Here is a 15,662-nt window from a genome sequence, read left to right on the forward strand (position 1 = left end):
ATATTAGCTCTTCTGTCGTAACGAAAGGTAGGGGGGCGTGGTCAGTATGTTAATATTAATGAACCCTGCACAATCTGGTTATAATACGGCAGTTTTTAAAGGAAATATACAAGCGCCGTAAATCTAAAGAATCTATGTTTATTATCTAAAAAATGTTTTGTCTATTTATTTATTTTTCCGCTGTGTCTCAGGAGGTCCCTGACCGAACAAAGGGTTTGTTATTATAACAGTCAGGTCCGGTTTAAACGCTCGCGTAAACACGCTTCTTCTGCGTCGCGTCTGGCTCGCGCTCTCTCCGCGGAGACGCTTCTATCGCGGACACGTCAGAGATCACCACGCATTTAGCGTGTCCAGTCAGAGCCCCCTCTGCCCTACTTTCATTCCCGATGCTGGAGGAGGATGAGGAGGCAAATCCCAGAATGTGCTCGCAGATGGATGCAGCTGTTATTGTAGTTCCGCGGATCGTGCGTGCGCGTAACGTGAGTGAATAGATAGATAGATAGATAGATAGATAGATAGATAGATAGATAGATAGATAGATATTATTAATCCCATGAGGGACATCGGAGGACGGGGTTGGAAGGACTTTTAAGCTCCAGAGGAGAGAAGGGGGTCCACTCAGTGCCGACCGGAGCATGATGGACCCCCTGGCCGACATTCGCGCGTCTCATGCGGAGCGCAGCAGCAGAGGAGCCGCCGGTGGAGAACCAGCGGACGAGCGGAAGCGCGGCTGCGGGAGAGACGCGGCGTTGGGCGGCAGCAACAGTCTGAGCAGCTTCGCCGACATGGAGGACTCGCTGGACGAGAAACTCAAAGGTCTGGCGTTCAAGAAACAGATCTCGTACAGGTAAAAAGAAAATGCGTCCGTGTTTCACACTGCGTTTATTTCTCCACCATATGGAGCGGTGAAACGTCTCAGATGGTTTGTTTTTTGTGCAGTACTAAACTATGCGAACCCCATTTGTTGTGCAAATCAACACACACCCACCTAAATAATACACATTGTCCCAGGATATCCTGTGAAATGAGATTTCGTTTATTTTCAAGCGAACAGCAATGACGTTAGGGCTAGTGTTGTTAAATGTATCGCATTATGTAAAAAAAAAAACCTTCATATCTTTATGTTGTCGTTTGGCCTGCTATTGATTTGCAAGCAGGATTCAGCTCTGTTTCCCTCTTGCACATGAAACCCTTGGGCAATCAGACTTGTATTGAATTGTAATTGTATTGAATTGTTTAATTGACATTTGATCAATTATTATGACACGAACAGAGCGATGCATGGCTGTATAATAATGAATTAGACTTTATCTGCTGTAGAAAGACCTATTCCCACATGTCAGGGTCATAAAGGACACGCTTTGACACATTAAAGGTCATTTCAGCACTACAGTAATGATACACAGTATTCACAATAATCTCTGGTGCATCCATATAAACTAAAGCCATTGATGAGTTTGTTTGTGTAGTGGGGCTCAACCTTAAAACTGTCCTGGACATGTTGAAAACATCTAAAGCTTGCTTTTTTGGATGCACTGATCCTGCCGTTCATTCCAGATCATGTAAGAATTGAGCCATACAGACCACACTGGTTTCATGCAGTCACTTGAGAAAACTTGCTACTGTTCATCTCTTCTCAGAGACCCCCAATTTGACCTTTCCCTCCCCCGTTTTCCACCTGTCCTCAGAGGAGGGTCACTACCACCCTTACTGCTCCATCAGAGTCTAAAGGTCAATCCTCCTCCGAGCAGATCAATCCTCCGCTCACAATTAAGGCCAGTCTCTGAAGAAATGATCAAAGGCGTCCTCTCTTTCAAAGGAGCGATCTATATCCATCTCCAATTCAGATAAGACGTCAGTAAGTCTCGTGAAACAAACAGACACAAGACAGCATGGCTTAAAATGCAATGCATCTTAGATAAAATTTTGGCTTTCAAAGCAAAGCATCTAAAAATGGAAGCTTTCAAGTTTGCCAAAGACAAAAACAGGCACTGTTCCAAAATCTAGTGAGCTGCCTTGGGGTTTACGATCTGCATAGGCATCATCTTAACTGTAATGACACCTTATAAGTGATTGATGCAGATTGAGCGCTCTGTATAACAAGCATTCTTCAAATGAAATGTACAGTATTTCCACGATACTCAAATACTACAAAATATATGCACCCACCCACAAATATTGGATAAAATAGTATGTGTGTAAATATACATATATATATATATGTGTGTGTGTGTGTGTGTGTATACTAGTGCTTTAAAAATGATGAATTGCGATTAATGCCATCCAAAATAAAAGTTATGTTCACATGTGTGTAATGTGTATATTTATTATGTATATCTAAATACACACCTATGCATGTATATATTTAAGAAAAATATGTTAAGTTTATATATTAAATATATTTATGTATAATATAAATTATATGAATACAAATATATACATGTAAATATTTTCAAAACATATACAGTGTGTGTATTTGTATTTAAATAAAAAAAAAAAAAATATATATATATATATATATATATATATATATATATTGTATATGGAATTGTATTATTTTATTTTATATTGTATTATATTATATATTGAATATATAATATAATATTTAATTTAATTTAATTGTATGAGTTTAATATAAACAGTATAAATATTTTAACATAAATATATTTAAATATAAATAATAGCGTTCCTTACATGAAATGAAATGCAAAGAAAAGTACATTTACAGATGATTTCAGTTTGATTTTAATAAATCACGTGCACATAAAAATATATAGCATCCATAAATGTTGGATAAAATAGTATTATTTTTACATATATTAAGAATTTAATGATTTTTTGGCAACATATTTGTAGCATGTTTATCATCTCTCATCTCATTTCTCTCACTTCATCCATTATCTTTTTCACTGAGCTTGTCGTTAAACATAGTTCTGTTCCAAAAATCTTTAACATAGATCTTATAATGCAGCACAGTCAGCATAGTAATCATGCTGCTACATTTTGAAACAGGTTTCTTGTCAGAAACGTATCTGATGTCCTAAAATGCTGCCTAGGTAGGCAGTTCACTAGGTTTTGGAACAGAGCCAGCGTGTTTTTCTTCATACTCTCCTGAAATATAGCCCTCATATCAGTTTTTTGTTATCTAGTGAATCATGTTGGGCTTATAAAGAGGCTCTTGTGTCCGCTCTCTCTCTCTCCAGGACGCTCTAGGAGTGCGGCAGCAGACAGTGGAACAAAAAAGAACTCATGCATTTTTAAGTGTCCCGATCACAGCCTCGATTGTAGATTTATACATGCTTGACACATTTTCACTCCGCCAGGCTGTTGAAAAGTTAAACATGCATATTAATGGCGGTCTGCTCAGTATCAGAGCCGGCCTGCAAAAAACTTGTGTTTGCTGAGCTTCTGCAAATGGTGGACTCCATTAACAATGCTAAATTGATCGACCAATCATGATCAAGTGTTTCGAGGAGTCATCTTACATCTGAAATGTAATGAAAAAGTATATCCATTAAGGGAGATAATGTGTTTTTACTTGGATTTGAATAACTGGTTTATAGGGTGGGTGGATAGAGGGGGCGGGGCTGTAAAGTGTGAGGGATTGGTGATGTCATCATCAGAACAGGAAATTTGTTTTAGAAACGGAACAAATCTGATTTTGATGAAGTATTAAAATAGAAATGTCATAATAACATGCAATCATGCGTAATTAGACTAGGGTCAGTTTGTTCATGTATTTTGAATCCAGAACATTCAGTCATCACAACGAGTAAGCATATTACCAGGAAGTGATGCGTTGTGCCGCCAGTGGTGCTGCAGAATAGATAGGAATGGGTTTAATATTTGATCGCATAAAAGTGTTGTGTTTTATGGGTGAAACTTTAATAAGGGCTCTAATGCATTTAGTCATCTGTCAAGTTGTGCCAGTCCTCCTCCCGTTTGGCACTTTGCTTCGTGCGTTTGGCTGAAGACCGTAGATGCTGCTCCCAATTAGGACGTACCATTCACAGTCAGTTTAGCATGCTCTGTTATTTTTTATAATTCTCATTTCTAGCTTGCATTGATTCAGGAGTTGAAAAGGCCACCACACCTTTTGGAAACGTGGTTGATGCCCAAAAGAAACTGTGTGTAAATACTGCATGTGTGCTGAAATCAAGAACGAGGTGTCTGTGTAGTCGTTCCATCAGTGACTAAATGTGCACATACCTTTTTTGGACCCGTGATTGCCCTTTTGTAAGTTGTGTGTAAGTCCAGCTGATGTGTTTAATCACGCAAAGGTATGTGTATGTGCCTAAAACAGTGTCTCATTTCCTGCAAAATGTAAAACCCGGGAGCACTCCTGATGGCTGACGTGAATAAGGATTTTACATAAATGGTCATAATCTCTCCTGAAGTTGGCTGTGCGTAAAGCGGACGGCTTAACTCTGATAAAGCCAGTCTTTTTTGCTTTTTTTTCCGCAGTGGCGGGGGGGGGATTGGACTTTTGAAGCTTTTCCTTATTAGGTATATGAGTTTAAGAGGCTTTTCCTCGGCTGTTCTGTTTGGTGAAACATCCGGCTGATCCGAGCTGCACCTTATCAGGGTTCAAAGCAGAAATTTAGTCCCAGGCTTTTGTTTTGTAGTAGGCCCAAACTGCATTTCCACTGATTTATGAGCCAAATGATGGCTTGGGTTAGAGCCCTGCACGGGCCTCAAATCTAGGCCCGAGCCCGGCCCTGGCCCAGGCCTCAGGCCCTAGCCCAACCCGTGTCCGACAGCTCATCAGAATTATCAGCCCGAGTCCGACCCCAGACAGCAAGCAGTTTCGGCCCAGATCTGGCCCTCGTGAGATCCATGTGGGCCAGATGTGGGCCGGATCTGGGCAGAAACTGCTTGCTGTCTGGGACACGAGCCCGTGTTTTTATTTAATTATTTATTTATTATATTACACAGCAGAAGCCTGCCCTATTTGCAGCAAGAAAAAAAGGGGTCAGTTTTGTGTTATGTTTCTTTTCATTTCTTTATCAAGTTAATTTAGAAAAATGTTTGGAGCATTTTTTTTTTAATGAAGATTTACGTTAATCAGCCAAGCCGACAGCGAGTAGCCTAAAACATATTTAATCAATTAAGCCTCTCAAATTAACGCTAATACTTTACTTGGCTACAATAAAATCCATAGATATAAAACACTTCAAGCATATCACACAGACAGTTAGTTTAATATATGTTTATTTATTAAACCACAGTGAGTAAAATAAAATAAAAATGGAAATACTGAGGCAGGCTCGCAACAGCGCTCGCAAACGAAATTAGAAATATAGCCTACAATCTAAACAAATTAAATGAATTAAAAACAAACTTGCAGGTTATCTTACCTCAAAAATGCACCACAGAACATGTCCATTCTTTTTTCCATTAGTTTCCAACAGTTAAACGAAAATAAAGTCCAGTCAAATGAAAAGTTAGAACAGTCTCTTACAGAGCATCGTGGAGAAAAAGAATAGCATCCAGAGTGGAAGGTTTTAACCCAGTCCTCCTCTCTTCTATCACTCTTCCCGCTGCGCTGAAGACACGTTCGCTGCTGCTGCTGGCGTCGTGCTGTTGGTCTCGTGCTGTTTCCACCATAGCAGCACATCTCGTCCATCACCTTCCATGTTGTGATTGAGGCGCATGTATTGCTGTACTTCATCGTCGTCATCCTCGTCCTGCTCCACAATGTTTTCAAACTCGGCCAGCGCTCTCTTCTTTGCTGCGTGGCCCGCAACAACAGGTGCAGACACAGAAATGCTCGCCGCTGCATGAATCATCATTTTATAATGATTAGTTGGCCAACTAGGCTATGATTAATACATTAATTTAGAGGCCTTTAATAGCTACTACTACATTAAGTAGATATAAGTGAAGTATATAATCGTGGGTCGCGCTGACGGAAAAGCGTGCGTGCGTGAGACTGTCATGTCAGTAGATGTCAGTATAATTATAAGGGTTTGAATTATCAGATTATGAAAGTTATGAGGTTATGAAATGTCTATGTTTGTTTTTCTATCGTCGACGTCATCTTCTCTTTTTTTTTTTATTAATGTCTAAAAATATAAATAGAAGGATAACCCAAAAAAGGCCCGAGGCCCGGCCCGCATGTGAGCTATAACGTGAAAATTGGCCCGAAGCCCGGCCCTAGGGGCATAAATAAGTCGGGGCCCGTCGGGCTCGGGTTGAAATGCAGGGCTTTAGCTTGGGTGATATTTTATGCCCATAAATGAATGTCGTACATGTTTAGTTTGTTTGAGGACGTTGTATCATGCAGTTTCCATTCATTTTCTTACAAGTGGTCTGTCTCCTGTCCTTCCTCTGCATGACTCAGTCCTGCACCTGAAGTCCTGGCAGAGGAGCACCTGCAGACAGCCACTACACTGGAGGTGTGAGAGACTTCATCTCCCCTCCATCTCTTCATCCGTCCTCCTCCACTTCAGCGGGAGTTAACACTGTCTCAGCGCTCTAATTCTCTCTGACACTGATGGCTCAAACAGGCTCGATGGTGTTTTATAAAACATGCTATGGCAGCTGCTGTCAGTGTTTTGGTGGAGCATCAAATGAGAACAAAATGTGGTTTTAGCTGTTGTAAGTGTGATTTTGTTGTATGGACAGGCTTTGGTTTATTGCATCTCTTACCCATTGTGCTAGTAATTGTTTCTTAGGGTGTATTCACACCAGGAAAGTCTGCTAATTAATTTGCTTTGATCCGGACTATTACAATGTAGATTTTTTTTTTTTTTGGTGTGATTTGTTTCACACTGCCCTTTTTGAAAGTGAACCAGAAACTGTAAACTGAAACCATGTGTGATTGAGGTCATGAGTTGATTGGTTCATCCATTCAGCCATACCAGAGTTCGTTTGGAAGCGGGCCGAGACCACCTCTTCAGCTGGGTCTCATCTCGGTAAAGTTGTTTGGTATGCACCTGAGTGTGATTGCTGTATTCACACCTGCCCAAAAGATCCGCACCAAGAGTGGAAACGAACATGAGTTCAATTCAGTCGAGCCACAGGGTGTGAATACACCCTTAGAAGTTTAATGCACTTAAAATGATTTAACTTATGTGAAAAACCTTTAAGCAAATATAGGACAAGTGTTCTACCCTAACAAGATATTATTAGTTATAATGTTAATATTTTTACATCAGAAGATTAAAAAAAAAGTTGTTACAATTAAATGCAACAAATAATGTTATTGCATTTGATATTGCGTACAAATAATGTTAAAGCATCTAGATGCAACAAATTAATGCTATTGAATTAAGATGCAAAAAATGTAAGATGCAAAAAAGTTATTGTATTTAAATGCGTAAAATGTTATTGCATATGACTCAATAACAATGTTATTGCATTAAGATGCAATGAAAAATGTTATTGCATGTATATGCAAAAAATACAAATAAATGTTGGATTTAGATGCCAATATGCTATTTCACTTAGATGGGAAAAATGTTATTGCATTTATATGTGCAAACTACCATCTCATTGCCATGAATCAAATTAATTGTGTGCAGTATCATAAGGGATGTAAGAATATATAGTTCGGTTGAATTAATTTAAATTTAATTAGTTTTAACATGGATGAAGGACAGAAATTGCAAGTGGACACAGGTCTGTAATTAAGAACAGAAATCTCCAAACAATTTTGCACATTTTTGTGTTGATTTTAGGGGAAACTCCAGACCTCAGTGTAATGAATGTAAACATGGTGAATGTGTTAAATGCGTACTACATATATACAGGCTGTACTGGGATTACTGGGCGGCTTCTTTAGCCGATGATGTGACAGGACTGAGTCTTATTCATGATCTGAATCCTGACACTGAGTAATTTAACTGATTGCCGGGACAGTAATGTTGGTGGGTAATCCTACTGGACCATTTTTATTCATTCATGTTAATGGCATATTAGAGGATTTCATCCTCTCGTGCTTGCTACTGTTAGTTACCCAAGGTGCATGGAAATGTCCACTGGGTGCTTGCTAACCTGGTTTGGTCTTTTTGATATAAAGTAGGTGGTCTGTCCAAATTGTACATTAAAATATGAATAATTTTACATCATGGGTAAGAAATTAATTATTTTATTCAGGAAGGACACATTAAAGTCACATTGAAGACATGTACAATGTTAAAGATTCATCTTTCAAATAAATGCTTTTGAACTAATCAAACAATCCTGAAAAAAATCATTAACTGTTTCAACACTAATAATGTTACTTGAGCAACAAAATATATATATTTTTTAAATATATTACAGTAAAAGTGGTCATTTTAACTTGTAAAATTATTTCACAATATTAATGTTTTTTTTTTGTTTTTTTTTACTGAATTTTGTATCAAATATATGCAGTCTTGGTGAGCAGATGAGACTTGTTTTAAAAACATTATAAAAATATATAAAAAACAAGTAAAAATATTAAACAAAAAATGTGTTAATGCTTGATTTTAATTTTTTTCATGGATGCTTATATACATTTCAGTGGGGAAAAATATATAAAAACTTGTAACTTTGTATCTCATAATTGCAACTTTATTTTTAACAATTTTGACTTTTCCTCACACAACTTTTTGAAAAAAGTGCTCCACGCAACTTTTTCATATTTTAAACTCTCACAATTATTTGTTTTACCTTTTACTAAGCAATTAATAATGTATTCAGCTATCTTTTTTGTTTCTGTCTTTTACAATTTTTTTTTTGGTCTCAACTTAAAAAATATTGTAATGTGGTTCTGCCTCTGATGGAAGCAGTAAATGAAAAGATGCAGAAGAGATCTGAAATTTATCTTGTATTTCTCAGGTTGGATGAGGTTGTAAATACATGCAGCTCATTTTCATTTGCTCTATGCACACGTAATCTTTTCAGCACAATTCTCTGGATCTGTCTCTCTCCTGGTCTCTTTCTCTGTGTAATGCGCTCACTAATTATAGTTCGCCTCTGTCTCTCTCCAGCTGTGGTCTGGGAGGTTGTGTGTGTGTGTGTGTGTGGATGGGTTCAGACCTTTACACACTGATAGCACAGGGTTACAGCAGCCCGGGCCTCATTTAGCAAATGATTAATTCAATTAGGCAGCCAGGATCTCAGGTGGAAAAGGAAAAACCTCTGAGGCCCCTAACATCTCCGAAGCCCTGCGAGAGGCAGAACGGAGTTGATCTGGTCCTGCTTTTACCACACTAATGGAGGATTTAGGGTCCTGACACACATTAGCATTGCATTCAGACCGCTGTTTTCAACACACAACACAACATTTACCTGATCATTACCAGGAGAGCCATCTGCCAGCCAGCGTCACTCTGTGTTCAGAGGCTTTTTGGGACACGCAGGGACTGAGTGGAGCATTTGAGCAGCACAGGTCACAGATAACAACTGGATACTCATTGAGCTGCAAGTCATGAATGGCTTTATTCGACATGAATGGTAGATGTTTATTAACATTGCTAGAGCTTTAAGATGTCAAGGGTTAATTTTCAGTTCAAAACTTGTGATGTTATATATCAATCCAGTCACAGAGTAGAAATGAATAGCTCATAACTGACTAGTTGATTGAGTTTTTCTAGATTATTTAGATTTTTTCCTTGTTTTTAGGTTTAGCACTAGTTCTAGGTTTATCAGTAGTGTTTTATTTATCATTCTGAGCTTTAGCTGTGAGACACTTTACATGATAAAAAGCCTCTCGGAAATGTTGCATCTTTGAATTCAATTTAAAATTGTAAAATTCAAAATTAAACCACCATTCTTTACTTTTTAATACATTTTTATGTCTTTTGAGATTTTTTTCTTTCTTTCAGGTCATAGGTGTTTATTTACATTTCATCTGGCTTAGGGTGTCAAGGGTTAATTTTCAATTCAGAAGTTGTGGTTTTAGACAGTCACAGAATAGAGATGGATCAGGAGAGTTGATTGTGTCGATTGAGTTTTTCTAAATTTTAGGTTTTTTTTTTTTTTTTTTTTGGGGACAGTGTTTTTAATGTGTGTGTGCCAATTTTAGGATTTTAGGCTGTCAAGTTAACCCCATAGGAAAAAAAAGCTTTATACGTATAACTTCAAGAATTTAATTTTAGATTAACTACCACTAAACTTCGTAGCGGTCCGCCGGAGTCCACCTCAGCCCTGAGCTTTGCTCTTGATGGAGGGGCTATTTTCAGCAGATGGAAGGGTCAGATAGTGCTTCCGCTGCCTCCCCCGGACCCTGCACCAAACGCCGAGGTTAATCATGGAGGTGTCAGCAGCCAGAGGAGGAGAACAGAGAGAAGAAAGAGCAAGAAGAGGTTTATGTACAGGCAGGAGTGGGATCCATCCCTCCCACATATCTCCCAATAATGCTCTTAATCTCACACACACACTCACACAAAAGCATCACCGTAACAGTTCTGTATAATTATACAGTCCGATCCCACACGCTCCCACTCACGGAGCCCCGGAGTGCGCACGACGCCGAACTGTCAGGATAACATATATCTATAACGTGAGAGAACATTGCAAGCAGTGCAGAGCATTCAAACTCCTCCACCGGCAACAAGTCATATGTGCATTATGTATTGCGACAGGGTAATATATTCTATTAACATTGACAAATATAATCAATATTTATGTGCTTTTTTGGGGCAGGGTCTTGGATAGTTTTTTATGTTTGATTCAGATTCAGATCAATTTCGTTCAATTTAAATTAATCAATTTAATAATTTGTTTGGATGGTCACTCAAAATTGTTCAACGAAGTGTTATGCAGAATTTTTCATTTTTTCTTTTTTTTGTCACATTTTTAAACAAATATAGTTGAAATATATTGAAAAGCATGTTTTTGAGCTAGATTTTTGACTATTTTAGTTCTTGCATTAAACATTTTGAATCGAATTAGATACAGCGACTTTTCAGTTGCAATAATAGCTATTTCAGAGCAAATTCATAATTATCAAGAAGATACATTTATATTTTTGCGTTTGGTTGATGCTTTTATCCAGAGCGATTTGCATTGCATTCATATGCTCATGGATTTTCAGGGAATTTAACCCATGACCTTGTCTTGCTAGAATCGATTACTGTTTAAATGACAGAAATGCAAAGCTACTGTATATATTGGATATCATCAAAGTATGAAGAATTTTTTAGCTATATCACTCAGCCATACTGTTGTAGGTGGTGTTGTTGTTGCTAAACTCTTAGGGACCAACCTGACTTGGTTTCCTGTCATTGTTGTTGGCCAAAAGGCAGACAGAGTGTGAGTGTGTGTGTGTGTGTGTGTGTGTGTGTGTGTGTGTGTGTGTGTGTGTGTGTGTGTGTGTGTGTGTGTGTTTGTCAGGTCACAGACAGTCAAGGGAAGGACACAGAAACTGCAGGGGGTCTGGACCTCTCCCTCAAAACACCGGGAAATGTGTCACAGCTGTTTCTGTAGCACTGCAAAGCAATTGAAAGAACAAATTTGACATGCAAGAGCAAACTGTGCACATAACGCCGCATTATTGTATCTTGTATTGCATGTCAGCAGATGAGAATTCACTGTTATTTACAGCATTAATAAAGTTCTGCTGTCCGTACGGTTTACCCGGAAGGATTTACTTTGATGTAAGATGTAATGCTTTTTAAAAGATAATGAATCCATTTATCAGCAGAACCTCTTTGCGTTTAAGACGAGCATCGCTAAAGCTATTGCTCACATGTGATATGAACAAACTATTAACCATAAGAATTAGACATTTGGTACACTGTTTATGCTGCAGACACGGATGATAGCTCAAGTTGTGCTGTTTATTGAATGCTCTGTAACTTTTATAACTTATCAGATGATAATCGAGCTAAAATGTCCCATAGAATTACATTGGAGGGGGGAACCAAGCCAGTATCTAGAGAACAGACTTGTGGGTGAGCTGTTAAGACTGACCCAGTAAGCATCCACCCAGAACAACCTAGCAACTGTAAAGCAACAAGATAAAACCACTCAGAACAACATAGAAACTCAATAAATAAAACTTGGAGCTGTAACAACCGCATAGCCCTGCGATAAAACCCTCTCAAAACACACCTAGGAACTGCAAAGCGATGTGAAAAACATCAAGAACACACTAGCCACCCCATAGCAACAAAATAAAAACTCAAATCTTCCCAGAAACAATTTTGCCATTCAACTTGGTACCAGAACATTCAGACACCAAAGCATAACGTCTTTTATTTTGAGTTTTGCTTAATCAAGCACTACTTAAAGGGGTCATGAACTGAGTAACCAAAATATACATATAAGAGGTCATATTACTATTAAAAACATACCGTGAGTTTCAGAACTCAAAACTTTCTTGTTGGTCTAAAAACAGCTTCTATTGAAGCCAGTCTGCCAAAATGACAGCTTGTGAAATGTGCCACTCTATGATGTAATAGTGTGACTAAATACTGCCTCCGCAGAAAAGATCAGGCCTGCTTTTACATCACTGCTGGTTTGGCCCCGCCCACTGATTTACGCATACAGTGTCATAGGCCATGCTTATTCGAACAAAGCGCTTAGATGAGGGGATTAATAACAGGACAGAAATAAGCATTTTTTTATGTAAAAATCTTATAACATTATAAGTGGACCTCGGATAACAGTACAAAATAAGAAACAGATGCAGTTCATGACCCATTTAACATTTTCTTCAGAAAAATGTACAAAAATCTAGTTTTAGATTTTTACTCGACTGAGTGACTGGATTGCTTTGGTTCTTCTTCTTCTTTTTTTAAGAAATCACCTTTTTCTTTTGTTTTCTTGAGTCTTTCAGTGAGCTGAAGGAATGTAAAATGTGTGGCAAGAAGCTGGTGTCGTTACGCATGAGGATCTTTAACAGGAGAAAGTGTCAGAACGCAGGAGAGGCTGAAGTGAACAGAGCGAGAGGCGAATACCCAGGAGCACTTGGATCCGTATGACCGGCTCTCGCCAAAGCCAGACCGCCTACGGTCCCTGCACCCGCTGCTTGCAAAAAAACGCTCTCTTAATCAGTATTTTTGTCTTGTTTTCCTCTTAAAAATACTTGAGAAGCAAAACTGCATAAGATAATCAGACGAGTAGGAGAGGGATGAATGTAGGACAAAGGGATGGAGGGGAGAGTGTGGTGAAGGACGAGGTGCATGTGGCCCACAGCAGGTGAAGTTTGACCCTGACGGAGAAAGAACGGGAGAAGGATACGGAAAGAAAGGGAAGGAGAGAGAAAGAAGAGACAAAGATGGAGTGAGAGTTTAGGAGGAAGGTGAGAGGGCTGTAGACCTGAGATGATCTTGAGAAAGATAAAGGGGAAACTGTTCTTTGATAACATGCCCTATGTCTTTAGTAGAAGAAGAAAACTGAGAGAATTGATTGAGGAACAGATTGTCACATCGCCATGAGGAAAGGACACACACGATGGAAGGCAGAGCAGAGCGAGGACGGACGGAACGACATGTGAGGGATGACAGTCATTAGTGGACTGTGGAGGGAAAGTGTGTGTCGCAGCGTGAGGCTGGGTGGTGATGGATATAAATATCTGAGCGCTGTTGTTTGGGGAGTTCAAGCGGGAAAAGCCCAGGCTTCCTGTCTGACCGCTATACCAGCAGGATGGGATTTCTGTTGGACACTTATAAGTTTTGCAGTGCTTGTTGACTTTAAGTGCATTTATTGAAATGCTATAAATGAATATGGCACTACACAATGAATGCATTCGCAAACTAATGTATTTAAAGATTTAAAATGCTAGAAAGCTACTCCTTCCCAGATTGGTCCAACTGCTTGACAAATACAAACAGATACTGTACAAACGCCTTCTGCCGGTGATCAGTTAGTCCGGATTTGAATCATGCATTTAACGTGCTGTTATCAGAAGGTGCTAAGTTAATTTAGCTGAAATAATAGCGAATTGCTAAAGATGCGATGGACATTTATCAGTCAGTGAATCAGGCTTGCTGAGCTTTTCCATCATCAGCTCCACCGCAGATGTTATCCACTTTTTCAAGAGCGAAGGCGACATCCCGAGAAGCATGGCAGTAAAGTTTGTTCTGTATGTGTGAAAATATTTTGTGAAGTATCCAGTGCAGAATTCAGTAGGATTATGAAACAGTGTCAGTGGAGAGCTTGAGAGAAAACTGAGACATTAAAGGTATCTATTCTTTGTTAGTAAATAAACTAATGCGGAAAAAACAAGAGTTTATTTTCTCACTTTTGGTCTGCCGGGCCAAATGTGTCCATAGTTGAAGAAACACCCATATATAACTGGATCTGCCCACGGAAATGTCCACCTACCTCTTAGTTCCATTTCTTCCTCATGATCCGGTCACAAGTGTGATGTATGTGCTGAGTTTGCGTATGTGTGTGTTTGTGTAGTTTTCCTGCCATTGTCAGTGGGTGTTTGTCAGGCTGCAGTGACAGAGCTCAGGGGCAAATGAGAGAAATGTGTCTCCATCCACCACACAGATGAACACATAGTCACAACATCACGGACACACATGTGCAAAAAGGGAACTGGAGGGAATTCAGCCTCGACACATTTAATCGGAGTGACTAATACTGTGACACATTTATTCAGGAAACATTAGTGCAATAGTTTAGAAACTGCATCCTTGCCTTGGGACAGGGTAAACAGCCAAAGCATTCCTAGTAGCTTGCAGGGTCTGAAAATGTTTATTTCTCTTCTGAGTTTACACTGAAATCAGTGCTTTGTTTTCTCTGAGAACATTTTGAGGTTGTTGGGAACCTTTGGGGTCACCGGATCGAAAAAGTTTGGGAAACTGTGAATTAGTAGATGCTTTTGTTCAAAGTGACACACTGTTTCAAGCACAATGGTGATAATTTGTTTCTTGTTGGGTTAAATCTGTAACCTTATGGATACTATTTTCCATTTATTGGGACTCTTGTTTACAGTAACCAGAGGGTTGTCTGTTTGAACCCACTAACAAGTTAGCCACAGTCCCTCTAGGGATATGTAATTTATGTCCCAAATCTGACACATATGCATAAGAGGACTTGTGAGACACCTGCTTGCTGTAATTCGATAAACAGATAATAAGACGTGTGCTAAAAATGAAGCGCCGATAATATGTTTTGTGATGTTCTTATCTAGAACACTCTGTATTGCCTCTTGATATACTCTTTTGTTGTTCTGTTCATCATGCTGTTATCAGGACGCTGCTGGCTTCAGATAAAAGCACGAAGATTGAATTAGCCTAATCACTGATCTGCCCGAGATTGCTCTCAGGCTCGGGGTCTCGCAGGAGCTCTGCGTACGTGTTGATTTTGTTACACTTATTACCTTTGGCACATCTTTCTCCCGCTTGTGTTTCTTCACCACACAGTGCTGAGTCTTAGATCTTAATCTCTGGAGTGAGAGAGAGGCATGAGAAAAAGGTCCATGTCAAGGACTTTCTACTCTGATGAGAATGAGGAGAGGAAGAAAGATTGTGCTATGAAGCGCCAGTAGCCTTGAGGAAGTCGGTAATGGTAAGGCTCAGAGAAGCTGTCCTTCAAGTGCATGTTTGCCAGGGCCCATGGGCAGGAAGAGTCACAGCGAGCACACTGACCCAGTTAGAGAGCCACAAGGAAGGGATTGAGTGAAACAGAAGTGGAGAGAAAAAAGAGAGAGTGACAAGTTCAGAGACTCTTCCTGCAAGTAATTTCAACAGATCACGTCCAGATTGATCATTTGCGTAAATATATGAGTAAAT

At 39.2% G+C, this 15,662-nt stretch overlaps 1 protein-coding gene across 6 annotated transcripts in view; it reads left to right on the forward strand.

Annotated features, from left to right (window-relative positions):
• Window positions 1-208: 208 nt before the first annotated feature.
• The window catches only part of dgki (diacylglycerol kinase, iota), a 40,179-nt gene continuing 24,725 nt past the window's right edge, over window positions 209-15,662 (forward strand). For 2 of the 6 annotated variants that reach the window (XM_059510666.1, XM_059510669.1), the window contains exon 1: window positions 211-847. In XM_059510666.1, coding sequence (XP_059366649.1) covers window positions 636-847 — 212 coding nt within the window. In that variant the 5' untranslated portion in view covers window positions 211-635. Of the gene's footprint in view, window positions 848-15,662 lie in introns of all 6 variants that reach the window. The other 4 variants (XM_059510668.1, XM_059510667.1, XM_059510671.1 and 1 more) reach the window with 4 other exon arrangements.

This window comes from Carassius carassius, chromosome 26 (assembly GCF_963082965.1).
Source record: "Carassius carassius chromosome 26, fCarCar2.1, whole genome shotgun sequence".
Taxonomy (NCBI): domain Eukaryota; kingdom Metazoa; phylum Chordata; class Actinopteri; order Cypriniformes; family Cyprinidae; genus Carassius; species Carassius carassius.